General features: G+C 44.7%; 1 protein-coding gene across 4 annotated transcripts in view; it reads right to left on the reverse strand.

Annotated features, from left to right (window-relative positions):
• Nucleotides 1–17,133, reverse strand: part of pou2f2a (POU class 2 homeobox 2a) — a 60,450-nt gene that overhangs the window by 36,402 nt on the left and 6,915 nt on the right. For 3 of the 4 annotated variants that reach the window (XM_042422916.1, XM_042422912.1, XM_042422917.1), the window contains exon 1: nt 2,411–3,373. The exons of the other annotated variant lie outside the window; for it this stretch is intronic. In XM_042422916.1, coding sequence (XP_042278850.1) covers nt 2,411–2,510 — 100 coding nt within the window. In that variant the 5' untranslated portion in view covers nt 2,511–3,373. Of the gene's footprint in view, nt 1–2,410; nt 3,374–17,133 lie in introns of those variants that run through there. 4 annotated transcript variants of the gene reach the window in all.

Here is a 17,133-nt window from a genome sequence, read left to right on the forward strand (position 1 = left end):
ACCTCTGACCCCACACAGAGCTCCAACTCAAAGGAGTCAAGGAGCTGCCACCAGTCAAAGAGACAAGTTAACTGAGAGCTCGAGTCAAGAGCCCTACAAGGCCCCAGAAAACCTGTGTGTGTGTGTGTGTGTGTGTGTGTGTGTGTGTGTGCATGTGTGTGTGTGTGTGTGTGTGTGTGTGTATGTGGGTGGGGGGTATTAAAATGTTCTGTGTGAACCAATGGAGGTTGGGAAAACACAGATTAGATTAAAGCTCAAGGGCACTGTGCCTGAACTGGACAACAAGTTACTGAAAACCCCTCTGTGGCGTGTTGACTCTATCTCAATATTACTGAGTAAAAACGTCCATGTGATGCTGTCCCTTGCTGTTTGCTGATGCACAATTCTTGTAGAACCAACAGTGCAGTCCTGTTTCAGTCCTGAGATGCTGAACCAACCCTGCCCCCTTTTAGCGACAAACCCTCAGAGTTTGAAAAGGACAGCAACTTGTACCCTGTTATCAAAATGGAATAAAATCAGCATAGCATTGTGAATCACTGTTATCCCACCATCTAAGGAATCCAGCAGCCTGTGTACACATCCCATCAGTTTGCTTGCTTATTCAGATGCTGGCCCTGGCCCAGGACACTGCAACATAATGGCTCATCCGTGGTTTACTCTCACCTCTCAAGCTCAAACTGGGTTTTCCTTTCCCTCCTCGTTTTTCACTCTGTCATCTACTCTTACTTTCACCCGCTTCTCTCTCTCTCCCGCTCTCTCTTTCCACATTTTTTTTTATCTCATTCTGACATTCGCCATTTTTCAGCGTACGGAGCGCGAAAACTCCTCCCCCCCGGTCCCCGCTCCTTCGCCTCGTCCTCTCTCTCCATCCCTCTCCCCTCTCTTCTGTGTGTATATCTCTAGAGATATGGTGGGTAACAAGTCCCCCTAGTCCCTCTACACTCTTTTTTTCTCTCCCCCTCTCTCACCTATCCCTTCACTGTCACATGCTGTGCACTGCTGACTGAGTATGTGGAGTGAAGGTGAAGCCTGGCATCTCTGAAATCAAATGGGCTTGAACTGATTTGGAAATGAGAGGGGAGCGGTGCACTTGGGGGGGTGGGGGTGGGGTGGGAGTTTGCCTGGCCCTTTAAGAGCCCATCCACCAGCTAAGGTGCACACCAGCCCCATTTATGCACCATTACGCACTGATACGCAAGTTCCTGTATATGCATTAGTGAATAACTTTAACACGTCGTAAATAACAGCCTGTTGACCTCATATGGCATTTTCAGTCACTTCCCTACATGCGAACACTCTTTCAGTGTGCATACAGGCATATATAGGGCAGAAAAACTGTTGGAGCCAGCTCATCCTTCCCTCTCCAAAGATGTAGAGGAGCAAAGGGGCTGAGCAGCTGTTGCATGTCTGAGAAACAGTCGAAGCTGGAATGAGCTCTCTCACAACGACAGTCAGTGACACACTGAAGCCGGCCTGGCTGCTCCCACCATGCGTCCTTTTATTCCGCTTCAGCGCAGATGAAACGCAGACGGCGCCCCAGCCGGCACCCTCCCCCTCCCACTCCCTCTGCTCCTCCGCTCTCAACCGTGCAGCAGCAACGGGACAGAGAGATGTAGTAACTGGAAGTCTATTTCCAGTGGTGTTTACAAAGATGCGAACCTTGTCCCCCTAACCGGCACGCAAGTCAAAGCAAAAAGCAGCCACCGAGGCAAATTAGAGAAGCTAAATGCGAATCATTAACAAATATTTAATGAATAAAACACAATCACATAACAGTATGAAATATAAAGAGGGAATAGTGGTGTTTTCTCTCTCTCTTCTCGTTTGTTTGTTCGTTCGTACTACTCCGAGCACCTACTCTCTCCTTCTATCTCCCCCTCTCCCTGCTTCCACCGGCCCAAGAATCGATCTCCGCAGGATCGATAAGTTGGCATGAATATTCCCTGCCTGCCGAGAGTCTAGTTGGGGAGAGACGGAGACTGAGGCTCAGGCGCAGGCAGTGGAGGAGAGGGGAAGGACGGAGGCAGGAGAGGAAAAATACTCGGAAAGGGAACATATAGGCGGCGTGGAAACGAACCAACACACGGGTGGAACAGTGGCGCATCGTTCCACAGAATGGACAGCGAAAAAAATGGACATTTTACGCAATTAATTTACAATCAGTCCGGACATTCCAGCGCGCTCGGAAAAGCTTCGCTCGTTTTAACAACCGTCCCACAAGTGTAAAGGACTCCGTTTAAGCCGTCAAAAGGAGCCGGAGGAGTGTGTGTGCGTGTGTAGGTGGGTGTGTGCGCCGACAGCTCTCCCCCGCTGCAAGTGCATCGGCACCGAGCAAGGCGGGGCGGGTCTGCATGGCTGTGTCTGGCCGACATGGAGGAGGTGTAGCAGGGAGAAGAGAAAAATGTCTTACCGGAGCTGGAGCGGAGAGCCAGAGGGGACTTGAGACGCCAGGCGTTGAGGTCAGGGGCAGTTCTCTGAAACACGAACGGCACCGGCAAGGGAACAAACATGATCTTCCTCCGGCTTCTTGTTTTGATGCAAATAATCTGACAGAAGTACTGTAATGAGCTCTGTCCTCTTCTGAGTCTTCTGTATCTTCGTCCGTCTTCTTGGTAGACAGCTTTGGGAAAATATTTGGTATGGAGAGCTCACAACATTCGCCGTTAGGTGTGTACACATGTAGCCCAGCTGCGCACTTTTATTTACATTTGTGGATGTCGACTGGTGGCCGGCATTAGATTTGGTGTAAATGTGCATAGAACATATATGTAGGGTGGTCCCTTGAGTGCAGCAGTTATCTTACAGTCCAGACTAACACACAGACGGATGGAGGAGATCAGACCTCACTTTTACAGGCAACAGGAAAAGTTGTGTTACAATTACGGGCCTATTGTAGTAGCTTTATAATTAAAGGTTGTGTGTCGCCTGCCTTTCGTTGACGCACCTGCGTCTCTCTGTTACCTTTGCACTGCTAAAGCGTTCTCCTTGAGTAAACATAGAGGCCCGGGAGCTTCTTTTCTCCTGTCACTCCTCACCAGTAATGTTTCCTATAGGTGTGAAAAGGCATGAGAACAGTCGCTAGCCAACTCCTGTAGCATCACCGGCCGGGGGTTAGCTTTGGTATTCGCTTTTACACCACGATAAATTATAATACATAGAAAACAGACAAGACAGTGTAAAAGGCCAGCAGAGTTATAAAGTCTTATTTGGATTTCTGTGGTAGTATTTGGTTTGATCTATTGTATTTGGTCTCTAGCTGCACGCGCTCCCTCATCCCCTCTCCTTTGCATGAAGGCTTACATATAAGACATTCATCCGCTCGCGCAAAGCAGCGGATCGCGTCGCGAGCACATTTAAAACAGCCTCATTAAAGGCGATCATCAACAAATAAATAAACAAGTGGTGGAAAAAGGCTTCACGGACACACACACAAACAACGCGCGCGCTTATTGGCCCTGACGCTCCTCCTCCCTCGCTCTCTGTCACAAGGCAGTAATTAAAACGCAATCAATCGATAGATAAATAAATAAATAAATAAATAAGCTACAGCGAATAAATAAATAATTAAAAAAAACACAACAACGGAAATAAGAAAGCGTATATACTCCGGTTATGGTCTCGCGTTTTATCGGAACACTTGCCTATCTCCGTCCATCCGCCTGTGTGTCTTTTTTGTCTGTCTGTTTGTCCCCGTTATTATTTGGGAACCCCAATAGCTCATTCGACCCGGCTCCCTCCAGGATTGTAGCGATCTGCCACTAGGCTGGCCGCAACATTGAGGCGAGAGAGGACCCGCTACTACTCACACATCACCACCCCACCCCCGCACCTCCCCTCCCTCCATCCCTCCTTCCCTCCCTCCCCTCCCTCCATCCTCCCACCCACCCCCATCTCCCTCATTTTCACTACCGCTGCAAAAGGTATCCTGTATTGATTTCTGGATTTTTTCCCCCCTCTTAATAATACCGGCTATAATGATGCCAATGGTGATCAGTGCATTACTGCCGGCCTGCTTGGGAAGGGATGAAGACCCGATAAGAGAATCCATGGATACCTATAGGCTAGGTGCTTAACGCTAATACCTACCAGGATACCCAGCATGCACGCAATTAAGTTACTGCTTTTAATAAGCCCTCCTGAGCGGACGAGGGTGTATCATTAGGTTATTCAGATACAGGAAGACAAGAGCGACCACTGCTGTTCCAAGCATGATAAATAATGACGCTGGTTTAAAGCCTGGAAATAAATTTAGGTGAATATTTAAACTCCTGAAGATGCATACATCATGTGCATGGACAATTTTTATATTAGCATTTTAAATAAGTGATTAAAATGCACACAACTTGCAAAATAGAAAAAAAAAACGCGAGAGAGCAAAGGTGTCAAGGGATGAGCTCCTGCATGATTGAAGTGATCACCACCCTCCTCTCCTCCCTCCTGCTCCCGGATCTTGTTCCCTCCGTCCCGGCCACGCATGCCGGCCTCCCCAGCATGCCTCCCCCTCGTCTCCTGCCCTCTCCCTCTCCGGCACCGACATGTTACACGCTGTCAATTACAGGCCAGCATCAGTCAACGCCGGGCGCTTACACACCAGATTATTGTCGATATAGATTTTTAAATAGAAAAATCTATACCTTAAACATCGCAGTCAATACGGGCAAATCAATAGGAATGAGCGAGCTCTTGCTCCTATAGGCCCTGAGAGCCCCATCCCGCAGGACTGTTTATACCTGCTCACTTAACGCTGCAGGTGATTAGGCCCATTTTAATGGAAACTGAAAATACGATTTTCCTATCATCACCAGATTTGTCATTTTCTCAGTCATCAACAGACAGCCATATTGTCAAGCAATGTGTGCTGCACACTAAACTGGCATATTCTTAATTATGAAAAATGTGTCTTCTCCTGTGGTAGACAACCAGGTTTTATTGTCCTTCTCCCTCCGCTTCACGTATGACAGATGACATCCGCAGGTCCAATGAGGAAGAGGAGGGGAAGGGAGCAAGAGGAGGAGAGAGGAGTGAGAAAGAGGAGAGAGAAGAAAGGGAGACAAGAGAGGATTGGAAAGGGAGGAACAAGAGGAAGGAGAGGAGAGCAGAAGGACAAGTACGGAGAGGAGTAAGATGGGAAAGCATTGAGAAAGATGGAGAGGAAGGGAGGTGAGGCGAAAAGAGGAGAGAGGAGAAAGAAGGAGGGAAGGGAGAAGTGACTAGTTGTCCTTCAAAGACCCCCTTCTCTCCATAGAGGGAGCCATGCGCGCCCCCTTTCCCTCCTCCCTACACTCCTTCCAGACAAAAGCAATTATTTCTTGTAGAATGTAGTGTGGTTGTGCGTGTGTGTGGAAGAGAGGGATGGAGGGAGGGTTGTGTGAGATTGAAGGAGGGGAAAATAAGATGGTGTTGGAGGGGAAGAGGAGGATAGGGTGGTGGGGGGGTGGTGGTGGGGGGGTGAGGAGGAGGGATGCTAACACCTACAGCATCCACCCCTTCGTCCTCCATGCACTCTTCTCACCAAACTCTTCTTTTTTCCTCTATCTGACAGAAAACCATCAGCTAGGTATTCACACGTGAAGGAAAAAAAACACACACTACCATCAAAACACATGGTTGCACATGATTTTCTGATCAATGCAGAAACAGGCAGATGATGCTTGGATGACATTATCCTATAACAGACATTAAAAAAAAGTTTTAAGCTGGAAGAAACTGTTTTTTCTCTGACTGTCTGTTTCACACAAATAAAGTCATGTGCTGAATTTTGATCTTCAACCCAATTAAAACATATTTTCCACCACCATGTTCCACAAAGGTTTGCACTGTTTGACAAGTAAAATACATGTGCACGCACACACACACACACACATACACACACACACACACACACACACACACACACACACACACACACACACACACACACACACACACACACACACACATACACTCACACTCAGATCCAAAATACAAAGGCTATGATTCCTGGCAATGACATCTATCTTGTTTATCTTTGATTCTGTCCATCTGTCTGTCTGTGCTTCAGTCTGGGTGCGACCACCTAAATTCAGCGGACTGCCCCCCTCAGTGTGCTTCTTGCTTGGTGCCTATAGGGCCCCTGCAGCGAGCTGGTCTCTAGAGCTTCACTCCCCAGGGAACCTGTGAGACCCACGGCCGGAGAGAGAGAGAGAGAGAGAGATACAGAGAAAGAGAGAGAGAGAACGAGAGAGAAAGCTCCCTTGGGGGGCAGCTCCAGCCAATAACCCCTGCTGGACCGCTCTCATCGGGGGCCTACACGGCTCTGATTGTCCACCTCCCTCCCTATCAAGCCTCCCAATCCATACAGAGATATATAGCTGGTTCCATTGTTTTCTAGGCTGTATCTTCCCCTGCTGTATTGAAAAATGCTCTTCCAAAATTGTCTCTCCCTCTCTCTCTTTTTGCCACTATTTTTTCAGATAGAGAAATACTGTAATGGATGTAATATTGGATGCTGTACACTCGCTGCAAAGTTCAGGGATTAAGGATGATTATTGTATGTCAGGTGAACTGTATATACTATTTGTAATCACAGAAATGACATTTCTTGCCCTTTCTTGCCCTTAATTTCTAAATATGTATTTTTTCTCAAACTGTCACACTGTTTGGATTATTGACATTAATAAAATCATATCATATTGTATTTCTAGTTCTTTCTACATTGTATCTATATGCACTCTTACAATTAAAGGCTACTTTTACTAAAAATTATAAATCTTGCATCTTCTGCAAAATTTTGAAACTTTAGTTGAAGTACAATATATATATATATATATATATATATATATATATATATTGTTATGAATTTGTTCATCATTGAAAACATACTTTTTATCAGTTTTCTTAATATATAGTAATCCTGTATATTACCAGGTCATTTATTAAAATTCTTCCACCAGTTTATATTCCGAAATGTGACTCTTGAACAAAAAAGTCAATAAAATTATGTAACCTTTTTTTGCTTTTGTATACATAGTTGGAATATGGAAACATTTATTGACAACTCTATTTGTTTTAAGCTGTTATAATGATCAGATGCAATTAGACTAAATATCAATTCTAATGTTTTAAATTAGGCCTATTAAAATAAATAGGTATTATTGTTGTGCTTTAAATTTTCTGTGAGATAGATAAGAATGTCTTATAATTCTGATCACATGTTTGTTGCTCTGTTGTTAAAAAGTACTAATTATGAATGTTTGACAAGTAAAATACACGTGCACGCACACACACATGGTTACATGGTTTTTCTCTCATACACTATAACAAACAAATATATTCATAGAAAGCAATTTGCTCAATTCGTCGCCACATGTTTTCCATGTCATGTGCTGTAGGTTAGGATGTGGCATGAAATATTTATCCAATCAGAAAGAGCCAGAAGCATCCTTAGGCTATACATTAGTCATAACATGGGCCATGCATTAGACATGTAGTTTATTGCACTCTTGGTAATTTGCCTGATATTCATTTTGAATGATTGATATGACTGGTTGAAAAAACAGTGTTTGAATATTGAACAAAATTATTTATATGGTAAATGATGCAGAAGAAACAAAGGCAACAGCAAGTTCTAACTGAGAACATGTATCTACCAGACGGCATGTGCCTGTGTGAAAATTGTTTGTGCACATATGTGCGTGCTCGAGCATTTGTTTCTTGTGCACCTTTATGTGTGTGTGTGTGTGTGTATGTGTGTGACCCTGCTCATCCGCGGGTGTTCGCATCCATGTCATGGTTGTAGTTAAATGGTGATGTCATGTTGACAAACGAGCTGGTTGAATTAAATTCTCACTCATCAATAACGGCGTCGGTTGGGAATCAATAGCAGCCAACAGTAGCGTTACTGGATCTGTCAGTGGCCTAACAAGGCCCTCTTAGAATGGACAACGCTCCCTCACTGTCGCCCCGTCCCGTCTCAACCCACCAGCACAATGTGCAAACGCACTCTTCTCATATCCTCTCTTCACACACACCAATAACACACAGCAAAATGCAATATTCACATAAAGCCATGCTCTGACATGATGTATAGATTTGTCAAGATAATATGGATATGATGCATGGGCTTTTATGAGGTTTGTTCATTGGTGTCTTTTTGTGTGTGTGTGTGTGTGTGTGAGTGGGTGAGTGGGTAAATATTGTTTGTGCATCTTGGTTAGTGCCATTGTGTGGGAAGGCACAAGGTTGTGCAGGCTTTGGATCCAAACCGCAGAGTTCAGATCCATCCAAGATTCAATCAATCCAAGAAGACACACATGCAGGGGAAGAAACGGTGAGTATTGTGTTCATGTGTGTGTGTGTGTGTGTGTGTGTGTGTGTTTCTAAGTGTAGATGTCAGTGCCAATTCACAATCACACAAAAAAGTCCCTCATGGACACACACTGAGTGTGATAAAACTAAAATTCAGATGCACACACTGGCACACACAGATACTCATGTTGAGGCACAAAAAATAACCAAGACAGACAGATGCACACATTCGCAAACACACACACACACACGCACACACACACACACACACACACACACAAACACACCATGACTGTACACCACCATCTCCATCCTTTTACTCCCTGCATCCCTCCACCTTCCCTTCCATCTTTCCTTTAGCGTACAAGCAGCTGATCCAGCTAAAGCCCTTGTTCTTTCTGTATTCCTTGTCTTTTTTTATTAGTTTTTATTAACTTTGCCTCCCTCTCTCTGTCAGCACTCTCAATAATCAATGCTGATATATTGCCAATATCCAGCTCAGTCCCTCATGCCATCTTTCACCGAGGCTCCGTTATTGGGGGAGATTGGCCCAATAATAATGATATTTATTATAGATATTTATTATCTTGGTTTGTGGCAGTGCTGCGGACGCACCCTGCTGAAGACTTACATGCCGGCAAACTCACTGCGCAGACACATAAACGCATACACACACGCGCGAGAACACACACACATGCACACAGTCTCTCTGGGGCTCTTTAATTTACACTGGTAATATCATGGCGATTATTCCCCATACAGATAGTAGGGTTATCAGCAGTGTTAGCACACAGTGGCCGTATATGTATTCACTCAACATTATAGAGTCCACTGCACCTGTGTGTGTGTGTGTGAGTGTGTGTGTAGAGCCGAAGGTTCACCTATGGCAGCCTACCGGCACTGAGCAGTGTTTAGAAGCCAAGGGAGGGTTGATGGGAGGGGTCAAGATTCAAACAGCGCTTGGTCAGGGGAGGGGATGCAGGAGAGAGGGGACTGGACAATCTGGCCTCTCGCCCTCCACACCCCTCCTCCTACACATACACACACACACACACACACACACATATACACACACACACTCCAACCCCCCCAGGCCTCATCTACACCCCCTCCATCTCCCTCCATCCCTCCAGTAGCCAGGGCCCCAGACGGTAATCCACCCCAGTGCTCCTCATCCTTTCATGTATTGATTTCCTCTCCTGCGCCACGGTTACATGTCGCACCCACGTCATTGGGTCCCGGCTGCTTCTGCTACCACCCCCTCCACGCTCTGCCTCACCCGTCCACCCACCCTTACCCCCCCCACCCCCCCCCCACTACCACCATCCTCAACAACAACAACTAAAGAGAGACAGAGAGAGAGAAGGAAAAAAAGAGTGTGAGGGGGACTAAAGGGAGGAAAAAGCGGGCAGATAAAGCACTGCAGTATTTCAGCAAAGCAACCAGCATTTTACAGGGATAGAAACAAACGGGAGAGGGTGGAGGGAGAAAAAAAGAGGGAAAAAAATCTGCCCCTGGGGGTTGAAGAGGATATTGTGGAAATTATCAGAGTGCGACACACGCTGGAAGTCCATGGCGAGAGATTTATTTCGAATTTGTCTTTGACAGAGAAATTCATCACTGAGTAGGCCTGTATCTGCTCTAATTTTATAGACACATTTGGATGAGTACAAGGAGCCACGGTTCCATGTTGTGAGGAAATCTCATGGAAATCTGATATTGATTATTCCTAATTAAGCAGATCCTGTCTGCTCAGTGGTTATGATTTTTTTAACCAAAATAGTATTCAAGACAACACCTACTCTTCATCAAATTTGTACTATCATTTATTTTACAGGTGTAGGTGTGATTTTTTTCAAATCTACATTTTATATCAAATCCATTTCTATATTGATATGATTTGTGTTTTTCAGTGTGCACGTAACCCACATGAGCTCAAAAGTGTATTTCAGTGTGTGTGACATCGATGAGTGAACGGATGAAGTATGTATGAGACTGCAGGCTGGGAGTACAGGTCAAGGTTATGTTTTGAGTGTGTATTGGACAAAGTGTGTGTCTCCCTCTCCCTGTGAGTGTGTGAGAGATGTCTGTGAGCCCAAGGACAGTGTGTTGGTACAAGTGCATCGCTGTTGAGATGTTGTGTGTGTGTGTCTAGATCATGTGTATAGGTGCATAAGCTAAGAGGGTCCCTGGGTCTGATGTGGTTGTGTGTGCTGAGTCCGCAGGTTCCTACTTCTCATCAAAAAAAGCGGTCAGTAAGAGTGACCATCAGGCAGTTTGAGCCTCATTGTCTGCGAGCGCCTGCATGTGTGTGTGTGTGTGTTTGTTTGTACACGTGTAATCTCACATGAGTAAAGAAACATATTCTTCACAAGTATTTTCAAAGCTCTGTGTGTGTGTGTGTGTGTGTTTGTGTGTGTGTGTGTGTATGCATGTGTGAGAGTGCGTGCTGTAAGGCCATCCCTATCACCAGAGCAAACACAAGCCCCATCACTACAAAGCAAACAGCAGCTCGGCCCAGCGTATGCATTTTAAACACTTTATCTCTCATTGTCTAGCCAACACACAGCCTGCTATGAAATAATATGTTATTTTACATTTTCTGCTGATGCAAACTGTCGGCAGACAATGTAAACATTGAAAGCTTAAGCAAAACAGTCTCCTCTGTCACTGCCATCATCATCACTGTCATTGCCAGCTTCACCATCACCATAATAATGCAGCTATTAAAGAGCACTCTTTAAAACATCATGCAGTTGATGTCACTGCAGTGCAGCATTACATCTTTTCTGACAACGGTAGAGATATTTTTTCTCTCCATGTTGCTGACAATAGTTGCTTTTTCTTGCTTGCCATTTGAAAGCACTTATCTTAAGTGGATCTGCGGAGAGTAAATTGTAATTGCAACACAGTAATGCTACATATGGTCCATATATTGTGTGTTGTTCAAGGCACTCAACTGCATGCTGAGACAGAAAAGCAGCAAATGACTTTAGAAAAGGTTAGCACAATTTGGTCAAGTACAGAGGTTATGAAAAGAAAATGCTATCAACTGAATGTCTGAATTTGAGCCTCGACACTTAAGTTAAGAAAAGGTCAAACACACACGCGCGCACACACACACACACACACACACACACACGGACAAATATACAAACAGATGTTAAAACACATATATGTTCTAGTGCGCATACACAAAAGGAGACATACGGTTCTATACAGTTTACCTCACACACACACACACACTTTCTAGTGTGCATGCGTGCAGGGAGACATGCACGCACACGCACGCACAGACTCGGATACAGCCAATTAGGTCCACCACCTTCAGAGAAACACCAGTGGGCATGTAAGATTTGGAGTCCAGCGGGCCTCTAAAGCCTAACACAGTCATAAGCCAGAAATAACACACACACGTCTACTACAGTAGGCTCTGCAGACCATGTGAAATAGCAAAGACAAAACACCACATTCCATCTCTGACATTTCCAATATCTGTCTATCCCTCATAAACCTCTGTTCACCCATAAAGTGACTTATTCTCCACAGATGAACATGTTCCATCCGGGCGGCTACCAGCCTGGCAACTCGCTGCCTGTCCCTCCTGATGCTTGTTATAATTACAAAATTATTGATTCTTTTTATATTTCACAGCTTTTTGGCCAAGACACAGACAGATGAAAAGTTTTCAATCATCATTATATTAATAAGCATTATTAATAAGCATTATTAATATGTTGCATGTGTGTTTGCTCTTTTGTTTCTTCTTCTCAGCATGTATCTACCTGCGCTGTGTTGGGAAGCTTTTTTAGCCGACCTCCCCTCGCAGCTCATAACTCTGTTTTCCCTCCTCACCTCCTGCTCTTCTTCTTCTCTCACTCTGTTAATTCACTATACTGTCACCGGTCAGTGTATTTACCTAACACCAATCTCTCTCCTTTTCCCGCTTCCTCTCTTCTTGTCCTCTCAATCCTTTTCTCCATCTCTGCCCCTGCGAACGGTGAGACTGTGTGAGTGAGTGTGCAGGAGATTTAGAGCGGGGATCAATAAGAAATTTAAAAATCAATGCACTTAGCGCCAGGAAATCAATGGGCCTAATCGGGATGCCAATCGGCCCAGTCAAAACAATTAAGAGGGAAGAAAAATGTTTAACAACCTCCTCTCTCTTGCTTACATAGACACAGGGGAGAGAGGGAGAGAGTGACGGAGGCCTAAAGAGGAATATCAGAGGCAGACAGAGAGGGATGAGATGGAGTGATATATGGGAAGGAAAGGCTCAGGAGAGAAAGCTCAAAGCTTAGACCGAAGGAAAGAGGGATTGGAGGGAGGGGCGGAGAGAGACAGGGAGCGAAGGACAAAAATGGAGATAAAGAACAGTAAAAAGGAAGAATATGATGCAGTGACAGTCAGGAAGGACAACAGAGGAGAAAAGAAAAAGTTGAAGAGTTGGATGGCAGGGAACAGCAAGATTCCAGTTTTTTCTATGAATATTCTGGATCAGATGTTTGTTCCAGTAAAAAAAAGAAGCATGTAACAAAGCTGGAGGTTACAAATAAGGTTACGGTTTGTGATCAGAAACAGACGAGTAATACTCTCCCTCTGGAAGTGGCGCTATTTGGTTCATCAAAGGCATCCAAAACCAACAGCTCCCTATGGTCAGACACGGTACAGTGTTGCACTCATCCTCACCAGACAGCCAATCAACTGACAGCCGAGTCACAAAGAACCAACAATTCCAAATCAACAACATCAAAAAAGGAGACATTTTGCTCCCAGTCGAAAGCGTCCAATCATGCCGAATGTTTGTCAGCCTGGGCACCCAATGAGGATGCTGCGGCTGAGTGCGGGAACGAGGGAACGGGTTGGTGGGTGGTGGTGGGGGGGGCTAATTTGGGGTCAATCAATAGATCTCCCCTCTCTCTATCTTCTGCCTGCTCACCACGCTAAAATCAATGGGAAAGCCAATAGTTCCCCGCCCCAGTGTGGATTAGTGAACACACAACTAATCAGCCAGTCACTGAAACTGACATCTCAGCTATTAACCTATTGATACGGGAGACACATGTTGAACACACAGACACACACACATACACAGAGAGACACACACACACACACACACATAGAGGCGCATTCCTATACAACCGTCTGTGCTGTGGTAATGATGAGTCAAGATCTGGATGCACAAAAACACACTCAAAGGCTTATTTTGAAGGTTTTGTCGTGTTTAAATTGCAAAAATGTTCATCGCTAATCCAACAAATGATCTCACGTCAAATTATAATTATTTACAAACTGTACGGTCTTCTTTTGTGCTCTTTCTATAAATGTCTCTGCTGGTGTTGTGCTTAAGAAAGTGATAAGGTGTTTAACAATTTGACTGACCAACAACTTTGACAATGTCCTCTGATTCAGTCGCAGACAGGAGCCATTTAGAATTTTTCAGCCTTTCTCTTTCCTCCAGTCCAACATCACATCATATGCCTCATCTTTTTCTGTAGGACCCTGGCTTTAAGGGTCAAAGGGGTGACTCAAAATGAGTCTGTGTGGACGCCAGCTTCCCTCTAATTCAGGTTTCAGCCACTGGCCAGCCAGCATCAGCCTCCATTAAGGAAAGAGGGAGTACGTGTTAGCAAGAAGGAGCGTGTGTTTGCTCGTAACATGGTGGCACTCTGCCGGTTCAGACTGATAAATAAAATTGACATATAAAAGAGCATTCTTGAATAACTGCAAGATACTGTGGTAATTAAGAGCATTTTCATGCTGAAATTTCAGGATTTCATATTATTATTATATTATGTTTTAATATAACACACATGGCTGCTTATAGAAAGTGATTTAAAACGCACCTGTCCAAAATCACATTAAAGACCATAAATTGCACAACTTAAAAGAAACCATTGCCGCGTTCTTTTTTGGGGGCGGGGGGGTTTGGTGCCAAAACACCTCATTGAGTCTCCTCAGGAAGATAAAATAATATGTACCTGGCTCTTAGGAGGAGCACTACACAAGGATCATTTTTCAAAAATAACAGCCTGACTAGCTTTCATCCCTTACTTTTGAAAGCCCTCTTGTTTTCTGAGATTGCCTCTCCTTCCTCTGTTCCTCCTCCCCTCCCTCTTCCCTCCCCTCCCCTCCCTCTCTGTCATGTTTTAGTTTTCATATGTTGGTTTTGTTCTTCCTTATTTTCCCCTTGTGTAAAAAATGAAAGGCTGAAAATAGGATGAGTGAGGGGAAAAAAGGCAGGAGGCAAAAGCAGCGACTGTACATCAGTGAAATCACTGTCTGCAGTGCTGAGACTGTTCTCTTCTCTGCACTGACAGTTACGGACTACAATACAGCCCACAAACCCCATCCATATACATCACACTCTGCAAACCAAACCTTATCCACAGACGATGCAAAATGCTCCCTTTGCCCAGTGCTGAATTTACTGTATACCAATGTGATACTCTTACAGCATGACAAGAAGAACAGCATTGCCATCAGCCACAGGCAGCTGCATAAAAACACCCTTTAAATCGCATTCAGACGTACAAGCTATTTGAAAAGCTAAACCCAGCCCATGCATGTTTTTTGAATTAGTTATCAACCATGCACATTGTAGTGTGACAGGCGAGGCAAAGCAAGGATAACTGTCTGTCCTTTCCTATCTCTTTTCTCTTGCTTCTTGACATCCTTTCAGCAATCCTTTTTCACACGTTGAACGCACAAAGAGAATGGAAGTGAGAGGCGTATGAAGTGGAGTGGATTTTGTTTTGTTGTTTTTTTTTCTTCCCTTCACTTCACACACTTTATTTCCGTGGTGGACCCAGCATGAGAGGCAGGCAGTCATGGCTTGGCCAAAATGATTCTACATTTAGGCCTAATCTGTACCTCTTCCTCCACACTGTTGTGGTTGTGATGGAGATGGAGAGCGAGAAACTTATTGAGAGAGAGAGAGAGAGAGAGAGAGAGAGAGAGAGAGAGAGAGAGATGTCGAGGAATAGAGGGGGAGAGAGAGAAAGTGTGAAGTGGTATTGTTGAGATGTCCAGGCAAGCCCGGATGCATTGGTTCCGTATAACATTCCTATTCCACTTCAACAGACGGATGCTGCCATTCTGAGAGAACGCAATCCTGATTTCTCGCTTGAGACCCAATATCTGCACCATACAAATAGAAGGATATGGAGGGAATGCGATACAGGCTTGGAATATGGCTCTTTCTTCTTATCCTGCTGAGCCATATTGATGTTTTTGAGCCTTTCATTGCTCAGCCAAAATGAAGTCTTTCAGGGCCGGAGCCATTGACAGATTAAGAAAACATATCCTATTTTGTAGGACACGACAGAGGCTCTCTTGTTATCTGAATAATATGAGCAGTGCTGAGGTGGCACGGAAACAGTATTTGTTAAACATTGTGCAGTTAAACTCAGGGGTGAAATTACAGCCGAGCTGTGGAAGTAAAAGTCATTTTTCACTGTGTTCGTAACATCAATTTAGTTTTTTGTTTTTTTTTCATTTACCGTCTTGCAAGGAAAAAGGTATTTTTTTTGTTATATAATTGTTAATGGCAAAATCAGTCCATGATTATGCTCCAATATCAACAACCAAAACTTCATATTCCACGTTCAGCCCTCAGGAAAGGTTGAAAACGTTGAGCTACACATGGCAACGGTGCTGAAACCTCACAGAGGAGAGAAACTGACGGGCTGGAAATCACTGAGGCCAAATCACAGAAAATTGATCACATCCAACAAAATGGCCGCAGTGACTAAAATTGGTGTGAGCGCGAGCTTGCTCGGGACAGAAAAAAAAAAAATCACGGGCAAGTGCATTGTGACAGCTGAGCGGTAATTGTTCTTATACGTAGAAAAATGATTCTGAAAGTTCCTATGAATTTATTCAACTGTTAATTCTTATTGTTGCATTTAAATGAGTGGGCAGCATCATAATGAAAAGAGATGCTGGTCAGGGGTCGTAGTGACAAAAATAGGATGTGTGGATGATAACAAAGCAAACAACAGGGGGAAAAAAAGCAGGAAAAAGGTTCAAGAGATGAAGGAGAGAAAATAAGGTGTGCTGCAGTCATCTGGAGTGTGTAAAAGGGTTATGCTGAGAGGTGGCATGTTCAGATGCGATAGACAGAAAGGAGAAGAGGGAGGAGGTGGGTAACAGAGAGGTACAGGGAGAACAATTGAAAAGGGCTAGTAGAGAGGGAAGTAGAGATTTAGGATTAAGGAACGAGTGTGGGGTAAAAGGAGGAGGATTAGGGGTTTGGGTGAGAGAAGGACAAAATGAGAGGCGGGCGGGATAGAGGAGGAGAAAACAGCAGAGCAAAAGACACAAAAAGAGGAACTGTACAGGGCTTTTGACGGAGAGAGCAGGGATAAAAAGATGTATTTTTCCTGCTTCCTCTGTTGTCCTCCCTCTCCTCTGGGCAACTTCCCGCTGCTCTCCCCCTCTCTGCTGCCTTCCTCCTCTGTCTGACACAGTGGGAAGATAGGTAGGAAACCTAATCGAGCCAGACACACCGGCTGCTCTCTGCTGACACTCACAGGTGGAGGGTGGGCACTACAAATTCTGCTGACCAGCCTAGACCCCCCTCACCTATCGGCCGGAGCGGCCATCAATCCGGCATAATAGTCTGGAGGAGGCTGGGGGAGATGGGATGAGAGGGAAGGGGATGTGGTCCTGTGATGCTCAATGGGCTTACGCATGCCGCTAACACTGTCAAGAATTAGAATTTGATTCCTGCTGGGCATCAGAGGAAATGAATAGGTGCCTGACACTAGTGACCAACAATTCAGAGAATCACCTGGAATCTCGTAGTATTAGTGGAAAAGGGCTAAAATGATAAATATGTATATG

Source organism: Thunnus maccoyii, chromosome 10, assembly GCF_910596095.1.
Source record: "Thunnus maccoyii chromosome 10, fThuMac1.1, whole genome shotgun sequence".
NCBI lineage: Eukaryota > Metazoa > Chordata > Actinopteri > Scombriformes > Scombridae > Thunnus > Thunnus maccoyii.